The sequence below is a fragment of the Balaenoptera musculus genome, chromosome 3 (assembly GCF_009873245.2).
Source record: "Balaenoptera musculus isolate JJ_BM4_2016_0621 chromosome 3, mBalMus1.pri.v3, whole genome shotgun sequence".
NCBI lineage: Eukaryota > Metazoa > Chordata > Mammalia > Artiodactyla > Balaenopteridae > Balaenoptera > Balaenoptera musculus.
In genome coordinates this window covers 126,749,730-126,768,413 of record NC_045787.1, presented here as the reverse complement: position 1 = coordinate 126,768,413, position 18,684 = coordinate 126,749,730, and the positions used below count along the sequence as shown (strand labels likewise).

The window sequence follows — 18,684 nt, the reverse complement described above, 5'->3', positions numbered from 1 at the left end:
GGTTGGGCACACCAGCTCTGGAGCCAGGGTGCTGGAGATCTGGTCCTGGCTTTGCCGCTTTCCAGCTCTGTGACCTTGGGCACATCATTTCACCTCTCTGAGGGTTGTGGGCTGGATAATGTTATCTATCAATACCTCACAGAGCTGCTGTGAGTGGGTCCATACAAAGCTCTTAAGCTCTTAGCATAGCAGTCAGCACATGCCAAGAGCTCACTAAATGTTAGCTACTATTACAGATTTGGGGGCTCCTGAAGTCTTGGAAATTGACTCAGAGAATCACAGCATCTTGGAAAATTCAAATCCTAGAATCTCAAACTCTTGGAAGCATGTAATTAGAAGAACTCTATTGGATTTCTTGTATAAATCTCTACTCTGTGTAAAAATTGCTTCTACAGTGTCTCTGACAGATGGTTGGCCTGACTTTTTTTTTTTCCTTTTTGTAAACATTCAAAAAGAGGGTGTATCAACTGTAAGTTATAGCTTGATGAATTTTTACAAAGTGAATGCAAACGGTGGCAAACCAGGAACCAGAGCAAAAAGCAGACATCACCAGCACCAGCGCCCCTCACATGCCCTCCAGATGCCCCTTGTCAGTCACTGCCCCCCACCCTAAGCATAGCTATTATCCAGCCAGTCGGGCTGTTCTCAAATATCTTCTGGAGGGGTTGTGTACCATTGTTAGGAGGACTCTAATTATTACAGAGGCTCAGTGAGTTAATCTGGAAGTTGCTAAATTAAGCTTTACCTTTAAATTATCTTGCTTTTACTGTCTTATTTCAGTGGCAGCCAGTTTAGAGCTGAGCATCCCAAATGCCTAGGGCTGTTTTTAAAAAATACAGATTTCTCAGCCCCATCCTGAGTCTACATCACTGGAATGTGTGGTCTGGCGGTGGAGCCAGGGAATCTGTATTTTTACAAGCTCTAAGGGAACTCCAGGTGAGGTCCAACTGGGTTTGGGAACCACTGGACTGGCGGTTCAGAGCTTCGACTCAACTCAGACCATTTCTTCCAATCCATGCTCCACACTTACTAGGCACTGACCTTGGACAAGGCACTTGGACTTTCTGACTTTTCAGTTTTTTCATTTGTTAAAATGGAAATGATATGATAGTACCTACCTCCTTGGGTTATTGAAGGCTCTGAGACATCCCCAGGGAAAGTGCTCACTAATTGATAGGTGCTATAATCAGCATTGCTGTTACTGGGAAGAGACCATCTGCAGTGTAGCCAAGGGAGTGTTGGATTTGGTATCTGAAGCCTTGTGTTTGAGTCCTGGCTGGGCCGCTTGCTAGCCCTTGCTAGCTTTGGACAAGTCTTTTGACCCCCATCTCGGTCCCTCAACTTTCCCATCTAGAAAATGGAAATACTTCTTGCTCTACATTTAGGGTCTTTGAGGGGATCAAAAAAGAAAATGGGCCAGAAAACTGCTCTGAGGACAGAAAAATGCTGCATGAAGCAAGCCCCAATGAATGCGAACTCAGCTGAACCTGGGAATCCAGTGCAAAATGGGCTGTCATTGTCCTTGCGGTTCTGGGGAGGGCGGGCCATGGGGGGGGGTGGGGACAGGAACTGCTGAGGCATCGGTTTTCCACAGCCCTGGTAGGACCTGGCATGGCGCCCGAGCTCTTGGGTTCTGAGAATTGTCTCCTTCCTGGTTCCTGGGACAGGAAGAGTCCACGATCCCATAGCCATGAAATCCCATGCAATTTGCCACAGTCAGAAGTCACCTGGAGTTCCCTTTTATTATTTAAATGCTTTTCCTTTTATTAAAAGTCTTCTTTGAAGTCCTTTACTAGTACTTTTAGAAAATTTTTAAATTAAGTATAATATGCATACAGAAAAATGCACAAATCCTAAGTGTGCAGCTCAATGAACTTTCCAGAAACTGACCAGCTCCCAGATAAAGAAACAGAACATTACCACCATTCCAGAAACCTTCTTTGTGTCCCTTCCAGTTACTAACCACCCCTCTTCCCCTGCTCAAGGGTAACTTTATCCTAATGTAATCCATAGATGAGTTTTGCCTGTTTTAAAGCTTTATATAGTTGGAATAGCACAGTATGTACTCTTTTGTATATAGCTGTTTTCACCCCACATTATGTGAGGGGGATTCATCTCTGTTGTTGCCTAGAGCAATACTTTCATTTTCTTTGATGTATAGTATTCCACTGCAGGACCAAGCCACAATTTACTTAGCCATCTGCTCTTGATGGACACTCAGGCTATTTCCAACAGAGGGCTATTATAAATAGTGCTGCTCTGAACATTCTCGTGTGAATCTTTCATGAACATATGTACACACTTCCACTGTGTAAATGCCTAAGAGTGGAATTATTGGGCCCTTGAGGTATGTGTGTGTGGCTGGAACCCTTTGATTTTCAGTTCAGTTCTATTCATTGCAAGGGGAACATGGTTCACAGGGCTGTGTCTCTATCTGGGACAGACCTGTCCGCAAGAAGGTAAACAGTTGTCTCTGGGGTTTGAGATGCTATTGAGTGGAGAGATTTGCAGACTCAGAGACTTCCAGGTGAAAGCGCAGGAATCAGATCTGTTGTTTCCCTCTCCTGTCTGCTCTTCTGTTTGACTTTAGAGATAACCTTGTGGCTGCTTTGCCCGGGAGCCAGTGTTCCCCATCTACAGGGGAAAACATGCCCTCCGAGTTTTACCACAGCCCTATGAAATCAAACTTCTTAAGAATGAGGCTGTGATTTTTAACACACTGACATTTGAGAAGCACTTGTCTAGCCTAAAAGAGTCATGGAGATTTCAGTCTTTTCCTAACTTCCCCACCCGTCTCTCTCCACTGGGGCCAGGAGAAGGCCACATATGGGATATCAACTTTGCAACAAGGCATGGTAGAACACAGGATCCTAAAGAAAGCGATTACCACCTTCAGCGGATCCCAAACACCAGTCACGAAAATCACCCCAGGAGCTTGTTAAACATCTATCCCTGAGCCCCACCCCTAAGGGTTTTGATTCAGTAGATTTGGGGTGGGGCTTGGACTATGTATTTGTAACCCCTACACCCACCCCCTTCAGGAATTCCCAAGATGTAGCCCCTGGTTCAATTCAATGGCCAGCCCTGTCTGATGAGAACACAGCAGGCCCAGCAGTTCTGGTGAGTTCTGTGTCCGCCAGTGGCTGGGTGGAGCACAGAGTTACCATGGGTAAGAGGAACCGGTGTGGACAGAGCCCAGGGGGCTTGAATGTGGGACGCTGGGCTTGAGCTGGAGTCCCCGGCAGAGGTTCATTTGCATCTCATTAGTATGCACCTTGATGCTCCCAAATCATCCCTAACCCCTCTCTTGCCTCTGGCCCTACGGTTCAGGTTCAGCCAGCTCCACAGCAGGACCGCCAACAGCGGAGGGAGCTGCCTGTCTTGCCCCACTGCTAGAACCAGCCCCTCACCTGCCAAGGCCTGCCTACTTGCCAGCTTTGTCCTCAGCTGTTCTGCTCAGAGAGGACTGGACTTGGACGGACAGACAGCGCTGCTGGGCTGAGGGAAAGAGACAGACAGCCAGAGGGAAAGTGATGGAACTGGAGATGAAGGCTTTGCTGAGAATCTGTGTTTGCTGGTGGGAGAGGACATACGGTTATATGATCCCTGGTGTGGGGAAAGGATCATAAAACTCTCCCCCTCCCAAGAGCTCTTTCCAGGCTGTGGGCATCGGCAGGGGGCAGGCCAGGGAACTGTTAGACACCCAGGTGATCTGAGTTTTAATACTGCTTTGGTTGCAAACTAGCTGTGTGAACTTGGAGCTTAGGTAACCTCTCTGAGTCTCATTTATCCCTTCTGCAAAATGAGGGTAATTACAGGGTTGCTGTAAGCCAGCTTCAAACTGATAATGCATGCCAAGCGCATACCACAGGGCCTGGCGCATAGTAAATGTTCAGTAAACATCAGCTATGACCAGGGCCTGTGCCTCTGTAAACATTTCCTATTCCCCCAAATGTCGCCTTCTTCATTTGACAACAGCTCAGTGGAGGGTTACCCAGGAAGGCAGGAGAGCAGGGACTAGTCCCAATTCCCAGATGGAGAAGTGGAGGCCCCATGAAATGGGGGGGTTTGCTCAGGGGTCTCCGGCTCGGTCCCCCTCCCGGGCCCTCTGATATATTACCGAGGCCCCTCGGCACCAAAGGAGTGCTAAACGCTTTGCATGCATAAGCTCATTAAATCCTCCAAGCAGGTAACCGTTGCTAGCCCCATTTCACAAATGGGGAAACGGAGGCTCGGAGAGAGGAAGCCAGGCCCCCAGACGAAAGCAGAGGCAGGATGGGGGGGCAGGTCTGACCCCGAAGGCTGGCTCCTTTCCCTGCACTCTCCTGAGTAGGAGGCCCTGCCTGTGTGGGTTCCTGAGGACCCCCAGGTTGGGAGAGGAGCCGGGTCGCAGGGAGCCACTTGGCCAGTGCAAAGCGCCCAGGATGGGGAGACCAGGTTCTGGTTCCAGGTGCGCCACCAACGTGTGATGTGACTTAGTACATGGCACTATGGGACTTCCCTTCTTGGGGCATAGTTTTCCGATCTCTACAAAATGGAGATCAGACTCCTAGCAGTTTGTAAACTGTGCCCTAGGGAGGCTTGGGAACTTCACAGGGCTGCCTCAGAAGGAGAAGGGGAGAATGAATGGGCACGGGGCTCAAGGCAGCAGCTGGGTTTCAATCCAGTTTCCATAATGATAACGATCGTTTTTAAATAACAGCCAATATTTATTTAGCAGTTGCTAGGTATCATGCACTGTGTTAACTGTTTAATATGAATCATCTAGTCGAAACTTCAGAACTATCTGAGGTGGGTTCAGTTAGTATCTCTCTTTTAAAGATGAGGAAAACAGAGGCTCAGAGGTTCAGTTAGTGATCCAAGTCACCCTGTTGGAACTTGATGTCTAGATATCTGAAAACTCATCCATAGTTCCTGGAAAGGCACAGGATTTCATTGGATCAAAGAGTTGCAAGGAATGCAGAAGAGGAAGGACCCCGCCTGATGAAGTCCATGCAGCAGGGACATTCTGGTCTCTGCAATCTTTTCTACCCTCTGAAAGGAGCTTTCCAGTCCCCCGGGGGAGTCTATCTCTTGACGTCAGAACACAACCTCCCAGGCTTGCAGAGAGCCATCTCCAAACCCAGTCCTTCAGGGCAGTCTCCTCCCATACAGGGAGCCTCCTGGTCCCTGCCTGGCCAGAGGCTACCCCACCAGGAGGAGAGACTCCAGGGTTCCCCTGGCCTTCCATAGGGCTGAGTTCACACTGTGCCCTGATGGATCCCAAGGCACAAATGCAGAACTTAGAGGAGGTGCTCTGCTCCCCTTGCTTTGTCTCCAGAGCTTCTAAATGATAAATAGGTTCAATGCCCTGCTGAACTGGAGCTGGTTTTGATCTCACAAACCTCTCTGGACAGAGAGCCCTGGAAGAAGTGGGGCAGGATCCGCCCTCCGTCCAAGCCCTCTGATCCTGGGACGCCCTCTGATTTAGGGAGTTTTCAGCTCCAGATGCAAAGCTCATGGACCCATATAGGCAACCCCAAGACGAAGAGATCCCTTGCTCTCTCTGGGGCTCAGTGAGTGTCAGGGGCTCCAAACTCAAATGTCTACAGCTGGCGGGAGCCTCAGGGGTGAAGCAGGCCCAGTGCGTGGACAGGAGGCCATCCTGGATTCTATTTTCTTCACAGTTTGGAAAGAGGTGTAGGTACAGATGTGTGTCTCTTCTATTAGAAAACTACCTTGGAGATAAACGGTAGCTGAAATGGCCTCCACATCTGGGAGAGCTTGGGGAGGGGGGACTAGAGAGCCCAGGCCCCATCTAAAGGGGGCAGCCACCACTCAACTCCAGCCAACCGTGCCATGGGTGCACACAGACAGTGCCCTCCACTTCGGGAAACAGAAGCTGGAATCTAGATTTTTGGGTGAAGCTTCCCAATGTTTATATGTTAACTAATTAAGTAGAAAACCGTCAAACAACAAAACAATGTATTATAGGCCTAACAAAACTAATTGCAGCTGGACAGCTTGTATACCACCCCTTGGCCACAGGGGATGGTCTTGAAGGGCTCTAAGATTTTATGTCCAGCAGCACGACCCTCCCTCCTCCTGCTCCTTATAGAACCATCATGTAAATCCTGTGATGGGATCCCACCTCACTACAGGTCTTTTCTTTGGGCTGAATTGCCCTGGGCCACCTCCCTGATCTTGCAGGTACCCCTCTCTCCTTGCTCCCTCTAGTCTGTCTGCGGTCTCCTTGCTCCTGCCCCAGGGCCTTTGCACTGCCTGTTTCTTCTGCCTGGAACTCTTTCTCAAGAGGGCTTTGTGGCCCTCCCTCTGCTCAAATGTCACCTTGTCACGTAGGATTTCCCTGACCGCCCTTTCAAAAACAGCGCCCCCTCCATCACTCTCTAACCTTGCCTTGCATGATTTTCCTTCATATCACTTTTCATCACCTGATGATAGTGTATATTTTTTTATTTATCATCTCCCTCTCTCTGCCACTAGAATCCAATCCCCACAAGAGCAGGGACCTCACCTGTCCTATTCTCTGTTCTGGAATGCCCTCACAGGGTAGGCCCTCAAAAAAGAAGTACTGAATGAACGAGTGAATAAATGACTTTGGCAGAGGAAGTCCAATAACAAAACACTTTCTCATCATCTCCCACTTTGTCTCTTTTCTTCCTTAAAGCCCAGGTGCCTGGAAGCCCTGTGTTTCCTTTAAATGTCTATCTCCCCAGGGTCACATTCTGACTTTCAAGGGCCCTAGTCACCTTAGCTTTTGTGGGCCCCTTCCTCCATGAAAAAAATTAGAAATTATATTTAAGGACAACATTGGTATAAAGATGAATATATGGGCTAGTGGCTCCCACACTGGACAGCTCAGACATAGAACATTTCCATCATTGTAGAAAGTTCTGATGGAGAATGCTGCTCTAGAGAATCAGCCCCAGCCACTCCAGCCCCCTCTGAGTCTCTCTTCTTGGAATATGGATTCCTGTTCTGGATCAGTACTTGAATCCACCACCTACTAGATGGGTAAACCCAGGCAAGAGCCTTCCAATTATCTGAGCTTCAGTTTCTCATTTACAAAATGAGAGTGATAATAAGTGTCACAATAAGGATGAGGTTGATACAATAACTAACTGGCACTGAGTGTTTCCTGTGCTGGGAATGTACCATGCATTGACTCTTGCAGCCTTCTCAACAGTTCCATGAGATAGCTGCTACTCTCATTTCCCTTCTTCTGGGATCAGAGAGGTTAAATAACTGCCCAAGGTCACACAGCTGTTGAGTAGGATTTGAAAGCAGGTGTATCCGATTTTAGAGATACACTTTCTTACTATTAATTCTACCCAATAATGGGTCTTCTCCCCAAAGACCAACTGAGAAAATGCATGCAGATGTGTTTTGAAAACATGTAGATTACCATCCAGATGTAAGACAGTATAATTTTTGTCATCAATAATAATAACCAGAATACTGATAAAAAAGGGGACCCCAAGTCCCAGCTCTCTTTCACCCATGCCCTAGGCGAGAACTTCCTTTTCAGTCATTTCTCTTCCCCTTAATTCCAGGCTTGGGTAGGCCTTGCTTTTACAAGCAGCTCTCCTGAGACTGCCTCTCAGTCCACTGGTGGTTCCAGCTGCCTTTTACCAAGCCATTATTGGTCCTAATAAGGTGTTACTCTGCGTCTTTCCTCCCTATGCTTTCTCCTATCATATTATCTGTCTTTCCTCCAGCCCTGGGAAGTAGGTAGAAGTAGCTATTATTATCTCCATTTTACAGACAGGTAAATTGAGGCTCAGAAGAAGTTCTGTGGCCTTCCCAAGGTCACATGGCCCATCCAGGGCTCAAGCCTCTGGTCCTTTTCCTGCTCGTACCCAGCTCTTTGATTTGTTTTTGTTACACGAGGACCCAGCAGCGGCTGCCTACAAACTAGCACATGACTCAAGTGTTCATCCAAGTTTCTTAGAAGTAAATCAGTCCCTCCTACCAATTCCTGAATTCCAGTTGGCTTAAACCAATAGAGCTGGTGTTCAAGCCCAGTCCACACTAGAGTGGGAATCTTGAATGTGAAAATTCCCCTTTTGATCTGATGTTAGATTACTCTTCCTAGCATATAGTTCTGCTCTGGTCCTGCCTCTTCTCTAAAACCTTCAATGGCTCCCAAAGACTAAGTAGAAAAATTATTTCAGTAGCTAAAGACTTCCTAACAAGCAGGTACCTGGAATGTCAACATTCTTTCACTTACGGTTTTAATCTGGTTCAAAGGCACAATCCCTCCTAATTCCGGCTCCCTGGTCCCACCCTCCCCCACTTCCCAGCCTTCGTCATAAACAGAATATATTTAGGATTCTTTCTTGAGAGCCATAGGAGCCAGCCCTAACACTGGATGCCTGGGACAGAGATGGGGAATGGGGGTGGGAGGTCGGAAAATAAATGCTGAGGGCACCCAAACCCATGGTAAATTCACATTCAGATTTTTTGGGGAGAGTATGGACCTTCTCCAATCCAGAGGGATGAATCCAGTGACTCCTTCTTTCATGAAAGACTCTCCAAACTTTGAAAAATATCTTCCCTCATTGCTTCTCCCCTCAGTCTAGGAAATCCAGAGCACCCAGCTTCAGGATATCCGGCTCTCTGTTATCAGTACAGCCACCCCCTTCTGGGTGGCCTTGGGTGTGCCAGGTAAACCTCAGTTTGTCTTACCTGAGAAATGGGAGTAAAAGGACAGATGCGTTTCCTAGGAGTATTCTGTGGCTATTAGTTAATGTCTGTGTCATGCCTAAGAAAAGGGAAGGTGCTGGGTCACGAGGGAGAATGTCATTGCTGATCTGTGCCTGGGTGATGGGAGGAATTTCATCATCAGAAACAAAGCCTGGGGACTTCCCTGGTGGCACAGTGGTTAAGAATCCACCTGCCAATGCAGGGGACACGGGTTCGAGCCCTGGTCCGGGAAGATCCCACATGCCGTGGAGCAACTAAGCCCGTGTGCCACAGCTACTGAGCCCGCATGCTGCAACTACTGAAGACTGTGTGCCTAGAGCCCGTGCTCCGCAACAAGAAAAGCCACTGCAATGAGAAGCCCGTGCACCGCAACGAAGAGTAGCCCTTGCTCGCCACAACTAGAGAAAGCCCACGGGCTGTAATGAAGACCCAACGCAGCCAAAAATAAATTTTAAAAAAAAAGAAACAAAGAAACAAAGCCTGGCATTTTGAACAAATTCGGTAAGAGCTTCTTTAGTGGAAGTTTGATTTGGCTTTGAATTCCTTCAAGTACATCTGCTTCCCCATGGAAGGGATAGAATTACCGACAGCGTCACAGGCTCCTAGAACTAAAATGCCTGAGCCACTGCACGTGGACCATTACGGATACAGGTCACAGAGCATTAGAATCACAGAACATCCAACCACACCGCTTAGAACATGTAGGCAGGACACAGGACGTTAGCATAGCACAGCCCCCGCTTGTCAGATCTGGAGGGGCTCTTAGTCCAGTTTTTCAAACCTGTGCTTCCCGAGGGAGTGAGGGACAAACCTGGGGGCAGGGTCCTAGGCCTCGAGCCCTGCTTCAATAGTGCAGCTCTGCTTTTATCTGTTTATAGACTGTGTTTCCAAGTACAATTTCAGCAGGAAAAAAGAGATTCTGCCCCTGAAAGCAATAGAGGGGTCTGAAATCACAGATCCATTCCCGCCCCTTCCCCCAACATGCACACATCATTTACAGATGAAGAAGGAGGTCCAGAGGGCTTAGGTGACTGATTTGACCAGTCACGGGAATAAGTGACTTTAGACCTAGGTCTCCTGAGAGCCAGGTCAGCTTACTACACTGACCACTGAATAGGCATCGGCGAATGATTTTCCTGATCCACAGCCAGAGGAAATCCCATAGGCCTGCACAAGCCGAAGAACATACCTGTATAAGATGGAAAGGACTTTAGAGCTCTCCTTGTTTCCCCCAAGGGCACCTATCCCGCTAGAGTAGCATATCCTTCCCGGGTGGCCACACAGAATCTGCTTGGATTCCCCCAGTGACGGGGAGCTCTCCACATTGTGAGATGAGTCGTTCCAGAATTGCACTTGAGATCACTAACCAAGAAAATGAGGATAGATCTCAGAGCACTTATCCTGCCAGTTGTGTTCAGACTCTTATCAATGACTCGGATAAAGACACGGATGTTAGAAACACCAAGTCTCTGAACGTTAGAATTAAGATTCTGGGATGCTGGGGCAGTGAGTGAAACACAAGGAGAAATGAATCACAGTCCCATTAAAATCCTACGTCATTTAGTTGCAGAAGATCAGCCTGCACAAGAAAAGATTGGGGATGACGTGAAAAGACATCTGAGAGTTTTCATTACCCACAAACTCAACAATCAATAGTCTGAGCTGGCTGCTAAAAAGTAATAGTACTTCATAATATTTGTCAAAAATTGTGTCACATGCCATGTTAAGCATTTATGTACATTAACTCATTTCATTCTCAAAATGGTATTATGAAGTCAGGAAACTAAGAATCAGAGAAGGTAAGCCACTTGCCCAAAGCCACACAGCCAGAAGCTTTGTGCTGTGAACCACCTTCTGCTGCCTTCCCCATGCATGAAATGGGGTTGGGAGTTACATGGAGACAGAGTTTGATTCACACATATGTCCTAAAAGGGTCCATTCACGAAACCCCACACCTGCACTTGCTCACACCCGTGTACACGCAAGCCCCACAGCTACCAGTTTATTTACTCACACAGTACGCATTCTGCCAAGCAGGCGCACACAATTAGCGTACCCACACAATTATTCAAAATTGTCTCCTAAGTGTGTGTGTGTGTGTGTGTGTGTGTGTGTGTGCTTTCTTGCAAATGTCCACATTCACCCACATGCAGATTTCTCTCTGAGTCTGGGGAGCCAAGAGCATGAGGCCCCACCCCAGACAAGCGCCTGCTCGCAGCTTCCCAGCAGAGCCTGCGGCTGGGCCAGCAAGCTTAGACTTGACCAGGGACCAGCGGATTCCTGCTCCACTGGGGCGCAGGCTGGGCCTTCTACAGGGGGTTCAGTCTACCCCACCCTCACCCCGACCTCAGGCTTTGATTCTGCTTTGGCTTTGAGACTAATATTTATTGAGTGCTTTTCTATGGGCCAGGCACCAATGCTAAGCATATTAATGTACATGATCATATTTCATCTTCATAAAACCCCAGGAAAGCAGTACTGTTAATAGCCCCATCTTACAGATGAGGAAACTGAGGTTCAGAGAGGTTAACTTCCCCAAGGTTATACAGTTAGCAAGTGGTGGAGTTGGGCTCGAACCCAAACAGTTGGATTTACAGGTGAACACAGTTTCTCTTTCTGGCAGCATGGTTGGGAGGAAAGAACCTGGCTCTGGTTCTCACCCTGTAACTTTGGGCAAGTCCCTTTCTTTTTTGGGGACTTTATTTTCCAGCATCAAAAAGGAAGGAATGATCGCTAAAGGTTCTTTCAGCTTTCACTCCGTCATTGTTTTCCCTAAGTCCAGATCCTTTCATTTTTTCAATTAGTATTTATTGAGCTCTGTTATGTACCAGGCACTGATCTAGGCACTGGGAATTCGTGCATGAATAAGATCAAAAAGCTCCTGTCTTCATGGAGCCTAGCATCTAGGGCAGGAGACAGTAAACAAATAAATAAGAACATATTGGGAGGTGACAAGTGCCATGGAGAAAATGGGGTGATGTGATAAAGAAGGGCATTAGGAAGGAGGCTACATCAAACTGGGGGTTAGGCGGTGACATCAGAGGTGAGAAATGGATAATAACAAGAAGCCAGCCATGGGAGAATCTTAAATAGAGGGAAACAGCAAGTGCAAAGGCCCTGAGGCAGATCCCAGTTTAGTATGTTTGCAGAGGAGAAAGAAGGCCCTTATGGCTGCAGCTTGGTGAACAATGGGGAGAGTGGTTGGAGGTATCACTGGAGATGCAGGCAGGGCCCAGATGGTGGGGAGTCTTCCAGGCCATGATAACAAGTTCAGATTTTCATCTAAATGCTGTGGGAAGCCACTGGAAAATTTTAAGCAGGGAAGTGATAAGAACTGATCTATGTTTTCACAAGATGTTTCAAAATAGTGGTCCTAGGTGCCATGAGGTGGGAGGGTAGCCCAGGGAGCCCATGTGCCCCTGCACCCTGTAAGCCTGTTCACCTGCCCAGGTGTGGTGCCAGAAACAAATATCAGACACAGGCCCTTCCCCCAGCAAACCACTCACCAGGTCTGTGGGTCCCACGGCTTGAACAAAGCCATGGGCATCAAACCCCTACACAAGGGTGCACCCCCTTTGGCATCTTATTGCCCCCCAGGGAGACCCCATCCCTGATCCCTTCCCTGCAGCTCATCTTAAGGACTCCGGCTCTCAAGGCGCCCCTGCAGCTGCTGAGCGGAGTGTCTTGTTGGGACCTGCCCTCCACGGGTGCTGACCTGGTGAACAGGAAGCTTTCCCCAAAGCAGGGCAGGCAGAGCTGGGAGGCTGCACGCACCCTGGGCTCGCCGGGCCAAGGAGTGAGTGTGGACCTGGGACCGGGGTAAGCACTCATTTCCCCTGGGTCTTCAACTTCAAAAGCAATGCCATCCTGGGGGAAGGGGTGGGGTCCAAATGATTCAGGGGTCCCCTCGTGCTTGCAGGGGATTGTGTCAGGGATGGGTGAGTGTGGCTTTTGCCTGTGGCCGGGTCCTTCATGGGCTGCGGTGGCAAGCAAGGGGTGAGAGCAAGGGGGCAGTAAGGATGGGGAGTAGACAGCATCTTTTTCTGTCCCTGGCTTTAGGACCCTAAGCATAGAATCTACCTCCATCCTGCCCCCTCTCTTCTGAGGTGCTGGGTTTAGGGCGCCACCAACAGGATCTCAAGCGAGGGATGGTGGTAGGGAGGCTGGAAGTAGGAGCCCTATTCAAATTCTTCTCTGTCACAGACTTTCAGAGGCCAAGTTAGGTTGGCTTTTCCATTTCTGCCTCCACCCTCCTTCCCATGTTGGGATGCAGCCCACGAGGTCTTAAAGAACCTGCATTTGTTTCTCTTAGGACTCTGGAAAGACAAGGATCCAAGCCTCTCCCTTTCCCCCTTGCCCTGGAAGTTTAACTCTTCCTTGCCTTTGAAGACCAAGGCAACTGGAAAAACAAGTTTTGCCTGTTTCCTCCAAGAATGCTCGGCACATCTGGCTGGTAGCCATGAACTCCACGGAGTCAAGACTCCCAAGGGCAGGCCGGCCACCAGCCTGGTGTACGCAGCCTCACACATTGCTTCTAGAAGACCCGGTTTGGCAACCAAACTCTGCCCTCCCCGGTCCCCCCTCCCCATCCTTGGCTCTGATGAGTCTCACATTTTGACCCAGGCTGGAGTTCAGGGATGAGGCATTCGGGAAGCGGCAAGGGAGAGGATGAGGAAGAGCAGCAGGTCTTAGAGGGTGAAGCGTTCACTCACGGTTAGTTCAACAATCTCCAGGGGCTGGTTCTTACCTGGCCACCCACCTTGGGACTTGGGGCAAGACCCCTCCCCCACTTGGGGCTCTATTTCCCCATCTATGCATGAGAAGAGGGATCTGAGCTCCATCATCTCTCAGGTCCATTTCAGCTCTGACATTCCAGGAAGGGAGGGGTTTTCTCTGTTCAGGGTTACAAGGCGAGTCAGAATCAGGCTCTGTCCAAAGGGACTTGTGGTGGGACAGGTGTAGGTAAGCCTGGGATGGGGGAAGCAGCCCTGGCCTGTGATGCAAGGAACTCCAGGTCTAGTTCTTGCTTTGTTTCTATCTAGCTGTAAGGCCCTGGGCAGGTCCCTTCGCTTTATGAAACTTAGATTCCTATGACTAATAATAGCTAATATTACCTTAAAACTTACTATGTGCCAGGCACTATGCTAGGTCATTTACCTTTGTTATTTCACTTGATTTTCACAACAATCCAATGAGGTAGTTAATATCCTTATTCCTATTCTACAGAAGAGGAAATCGAGTCTCACAGAGGTGAAATTGCCTGCCTAGAAAGTCACCCAGTTAGTAAGTGGTGGAGCCAGGCCTGACAGCCTAGCAGCCTGATGCCAGGCCTGTGATCGTGGTCCCTTTGCTTTTCTGCAGCCCCTACATATGCAGACACAGCTCAGTTCAACTGGAGCTGAGCCCTGATGGAGGGTTCTTGTCAGAAGTACTTAGGGCCAGACTGCTAAGCTTGGGTACCTGGTCAGAATGATTTCACCATCACTGGGGAGCCAATGAAGGTTTTGGGAAAAGGAGGGAAGTGGTAAGGACAGTGTTGTATCTGCCGGATGCCCTTCAGAAAGCACTTAAACTAGTCTGTTATTCTTCAAACACAAGGTTTCGCAATCTCAGCCCTACTGACTTTGCTGTGGGGATCTGTCCCGTGCGTTGTAGGATGTTTAGCAGCAACCCCGTCCTCTATCTACTAAATGCCAGTAGCACCTCCTGCACACAAGCTGGGGTAGACAAAAATACCTTCAGACATTGCCAAATATCCCCTGAGGGGCAAAACCACCCCAGTTAAGAACCACGGCAGTAGGAACCATTTCTTTCCTAACTTGTACCCTTTCTTTTTCTGCCCAGGGTTTCGGGAGGTTTTCCATCATGATTATTGCCCTGTTGGGGTTTGCCATTTTCTTGCTCCATTGTACAACTTGTGAGAAACCCCTAGAAGGGATCATCTCCTCAGCCTGGCGCTTCACACACCCCCTTTATAATGTGACCATCTATGAAAACTCTGCTCCCAAGACCTACGTGGAGAGCCCTGAGAAAATGGGCATCTATCTCACAGACCCCCAGTGGGCAGTGAGGTACCGGATTATCTCTGGAGATGTGGCCAACGTGTTTAAAACAGAGGAGTACGTGGCAGGCAACTTCTGCTTTCTGAGAATAAGGACAAAGAGCAGCAACACAGCCCTTCTGAACAGGGAGGTGCGAGATAGCTACACCCTCATCGTCCAAGCCACGGAGAAGACCTCGGAGTTAGAAGCTCTGACCCGCGTGGTGGTCCACATCCTGGACCAGAATGACCTGAAGCCCCTCTTCTCCCCGCCTTCATACCGAGTCACCATCTCTGAGGACATGCCCCTCAAGAGCCCCATCTGCAAGGTGAGCGCCACGGATGCCGACCTGGGCCAGAACGCCGAGTTCTATTACACCTTTAACACAAGGTCGGAGATGTTTGCCATCCATCCCACCAGCGGGGTGGTCACCTTGGCTGGGAAGCTCAACGTCACCTGGCGAGGGAAGTATGAGCTGCAGGTGCTGGCTGTGGACCGCATGCGGAAGATCTCAGAGGGCAACGGATTTGGCAACTTGGCAGCACTGGTCATCCATGTGGAGCCTGCCCTCAGGAAGCTCCCGGCCATTGCCTCAGTGGTCTTGGCTACACCAGAGAGCAGTAACGATGCCACCTATGCCACGGTGGTGGTAGATGCAAAGAGCTCAGGTGGTGATGTGGACTCACTGGAAATTGTTGGTGGTGACCCTGGAAAGAACTTCAAAGCCATCAAGTCTTACGCCCGGAGCGGTGAGTTCAGTTTGGTTTCCGTCAAAGACATCAACTGGATGGAACACCCTCATGGATTCAACCTCAGCCTGCAGGCCAGGGGTGGGAGCAGACCTTCTTCTTATTCCCAGATCAGGGGCTTTCACCTACCCCCTTCCAAACTGGCTTCCCTCAAATTTGAGAAGGCTGTTTACAGAGTGCAGCTTAGTGAGTTTTCCCCTCCTGGTAGCCGTGTGGTGATGGTGAAAGGAACCCACGCCTTCCCCAACCTGAAGTATGTTCTAAAGCCATCCTCAGAGAGTGCAGCGTTTAAACTGAATGCCCGCACGGGGCTGATCACCACGACGAAGCTCATGGACTTCCATGACCGAGCTCAGTACCAGCTACACATCAGAACCTCACTGGGCCTGGCCTCCACCACTGTGGTCATTGACATCATGGACTGTAACAACCATGCCCCCATGTTCAACAAGTCCTCCTACTATGGCACCTTTGATGAGAACATCCCTCCAGGCACCAGCATTTTGACTGTTACGGCCACAGACCAGGATCACGGAGAGAATGGATATGTCACCTACTCCATCGCTCGCCCAAACTCTGTGCCCTTTTCTATCGACCCTTACCTGGGGATCATCTCCACCTCCAAACCCATGGATTACGAGCTCATGAACAGAATTTACACCTTCCAGGTATGGGCATCAGATTGCGGATCCCCATTTCGCCAGGAAAAAGAAGTGTCTGTTTCCCTTAGGCTCAAGAACTTGAATGACAACAAGCCTATGTTTGAGGAAGTCAATTGCACTGGGTCTATCCATGAAGACTGGCCAGTAGGAAAATCAGTAATGACCGTGTCAGCTATAGATGTGGATGAGCTTCAGAACCTAAAATATGAGTTTGTGTCAGGCAACGAACTAGAGTATTTTCATCTAAATCATTTCTCTGGAGTGATATCCCTCAAACGCCCCTTTAGGAACCATACTACTGGTCAACCCATCAACTATTCCCTGAAAATTACAGCCTCAGATGGGAAAAACTATGCCTCGCCCATGACTTTGAATGTTACTGTAGTGAAGGACCCTCATTCTGAGGTCCCTGTAAAGTGTGATAAAACAGGGGTATTGACACATTTCACACAGACCATCCTGCACTCTGTTGGGCATCAGAATCAGCAGTCCACTGATGAGGATTTCACTTCCTTAAGTGCCTATCAGATCAATCATCATACCCCTCAGTTTGAGGACCACTTCCCACAGTCCATTGACATCCTTGAGCGTGCTCCTCTCAACACCCCCCTGGCCCACCTGGCAGCCACCGACCCTGATACTGGCTTCAACGGCAAACTGGTCTATGCGATTGCAGATGGCAACGAAGACGGCTGCTTTGACATTGAGCTGGAAACAGGGCTGCTCACTGTAGCTGCCCCCTTGGACTATGAAGCCACCAGTTTCTACATCCTCAATATAACGGTGTATGACCTGGGCACTCCCCAGAAGTCCTCCTGGAAGCTGCTGACAGTGAATGTGGAAGACTGGAATGATAATGCACCCAGATTTCCTCCTGGTGGGTACCAGGTAACCATCTCAGAGGACACAGAAGTTGGAACCACAATTACAGAGCTGAAAGCAAAAGATGCCGACTCGGAGGACAATGGGAGGGTTCGCTACACCCTGCTAAGCCCCACAGAGAAGTTCTCCCTCCATCCCCTCACTGGGGAACTGGTTGTCACAGGACACCTGGACCGGGAATCAGAACCTCAATATATACTCAAGGTGGAGGCCAGGGACCAGCCCAGGAAGGGTCATCAGCTCTTCTCTGTCACTGACCTGATAGTCACATTGGAAGATGCCAATGACAACTCTCCCCAGTGCATCACAGAACTCCGCAGCCTTAAGGTCCCAGAGGATCTGCCTCCAGGGACTATTCTAACATTTCTGGATGCCTCTGATCCTGACCTGGGCCCTGCGGGAGAAGTACGATATGTCCTGTTGGATGATGCCCATGGGACCTTCCACGTGAATCTCATGACGGGGGCACTCAGTCTGGAGAAAGAGCTGGACTTTGAGAGGAGGGCTGGGTATAACCTGAGCCTGTGGGCCAGCGACAGTGGGAAGCCCCTGGCCCGAAGGACCCTCTGCCGCTTGGAGGTGATCGTCCTGGATGTGAATGAGAACCTCCACCCTCCCCGCTTTGCCTCCTTTGTGTACCAGGGCCAGGTGCAGGAGAACAGCCCCTCGGGAACCTCAGTGATGGCAGTGGCTGCCCATGATGAGGACAGTGGCTTGGACGGGGAGCTCCAGTACTTCCTGCGGGCTGGCACCGACCTTGCAGCCTTTAGCATCAACCAAGACACAGGTACTGGGAGTGGGATGGGATGGGAGGGCCAGGTGCTGGGAGAGGATGGGCCTAAGGGAATCAGGCACTGTCTTGAGAGAAGTCAGGCTATAGGCTAAAAAGAACAATAAATAGGGACACTCCTTCCTGTCCCTTTTATTTTATTTTTAATTTATATATATATATATATATATATATATATATGATATATATAGTATATATATGTATATATATAGGGTTTATGTATGTATATCCATTTAAGTTGAATCAACCATCTCACACACACATGTATACATATACACACACACAAAACCATATATTACATATATATGCTTATAAAAATAATGTATCATAGTTATAAAATTTTTATATATAATTTTAAAATGAATGTTTCTCTGTGTCCCATCTCCCCAGATATAATCTCTATTAACAATTTGTCCTATAATCTTCTAAATTTTTCTCATTGCATCTGATATATTATCACTTTTCATTTTATTATTATGAAAACATAGTACAACAGATACTAATTCTGAAACTTATTTTGTCACCAGGATATCTTATATGTCAGTACATATAAATCTTCTTCATTCTTTTTTAATGGCTGCATTTGTTCATATACTTTTACTCATATGCAATGAGTCTCTACAGGAAAAACTCTTAAAAATGGAGCTCTTGGGTCAAAAGATAATATTAGTAGATATATAATATCCATATATCCATATATCCATCATCCATAGATATATAATTAATATCAATGCTACTAGATATTTCCAAATTGTCCTCCAAAAAGGTGGCACCAACTTATTTATTCCTCTGAAGCTCCACAGAAAATAAATGCAATTCAGCAAACACTTATTGGGCACCCTGTACTTGTGAGG

The 18,684-nt window shown here is 48.5% G+C and overlaps 2 protein-coding genes across 9 annotated transcripts in view; one reads left to right on the top strand and one right to left on the bottom strand.

Moving 5' to 3' along the window:
* Positions 1-18,684, bottom strand: part of SLC36A1 (solute carrier family 36 member 1) — a 286,699-nt gene that overhangs the window by 142,704 nt on the left and 125,311 nt on the right. The window lies entirely within an intron of this gene.
* FAT2 (FAT atypical cadherin 2) overlaps positions 1-18,684 on the top strand; it is an 82,417-nt gene that overhangs the window by 5,063 nt on the left and 58,670 nt on the right. For all 4 annotated transcript variants that reach the window (XM_036848425.1, XM_036848424.1, XM_036848422.1 and 1 more), the window contains exon 2: positions 14,551-17,827. In XM_036848425.1, the coding sequence (XP_036704320.1) occupies positions 14,572-17,827 (3,256 nt within the window). In that variant the 5' untranslated portion in view covers positions 14,551-14,571. The remainder of the gene's footprint in view (positions 1-14,550; positions 17,828-18,684) is intronic.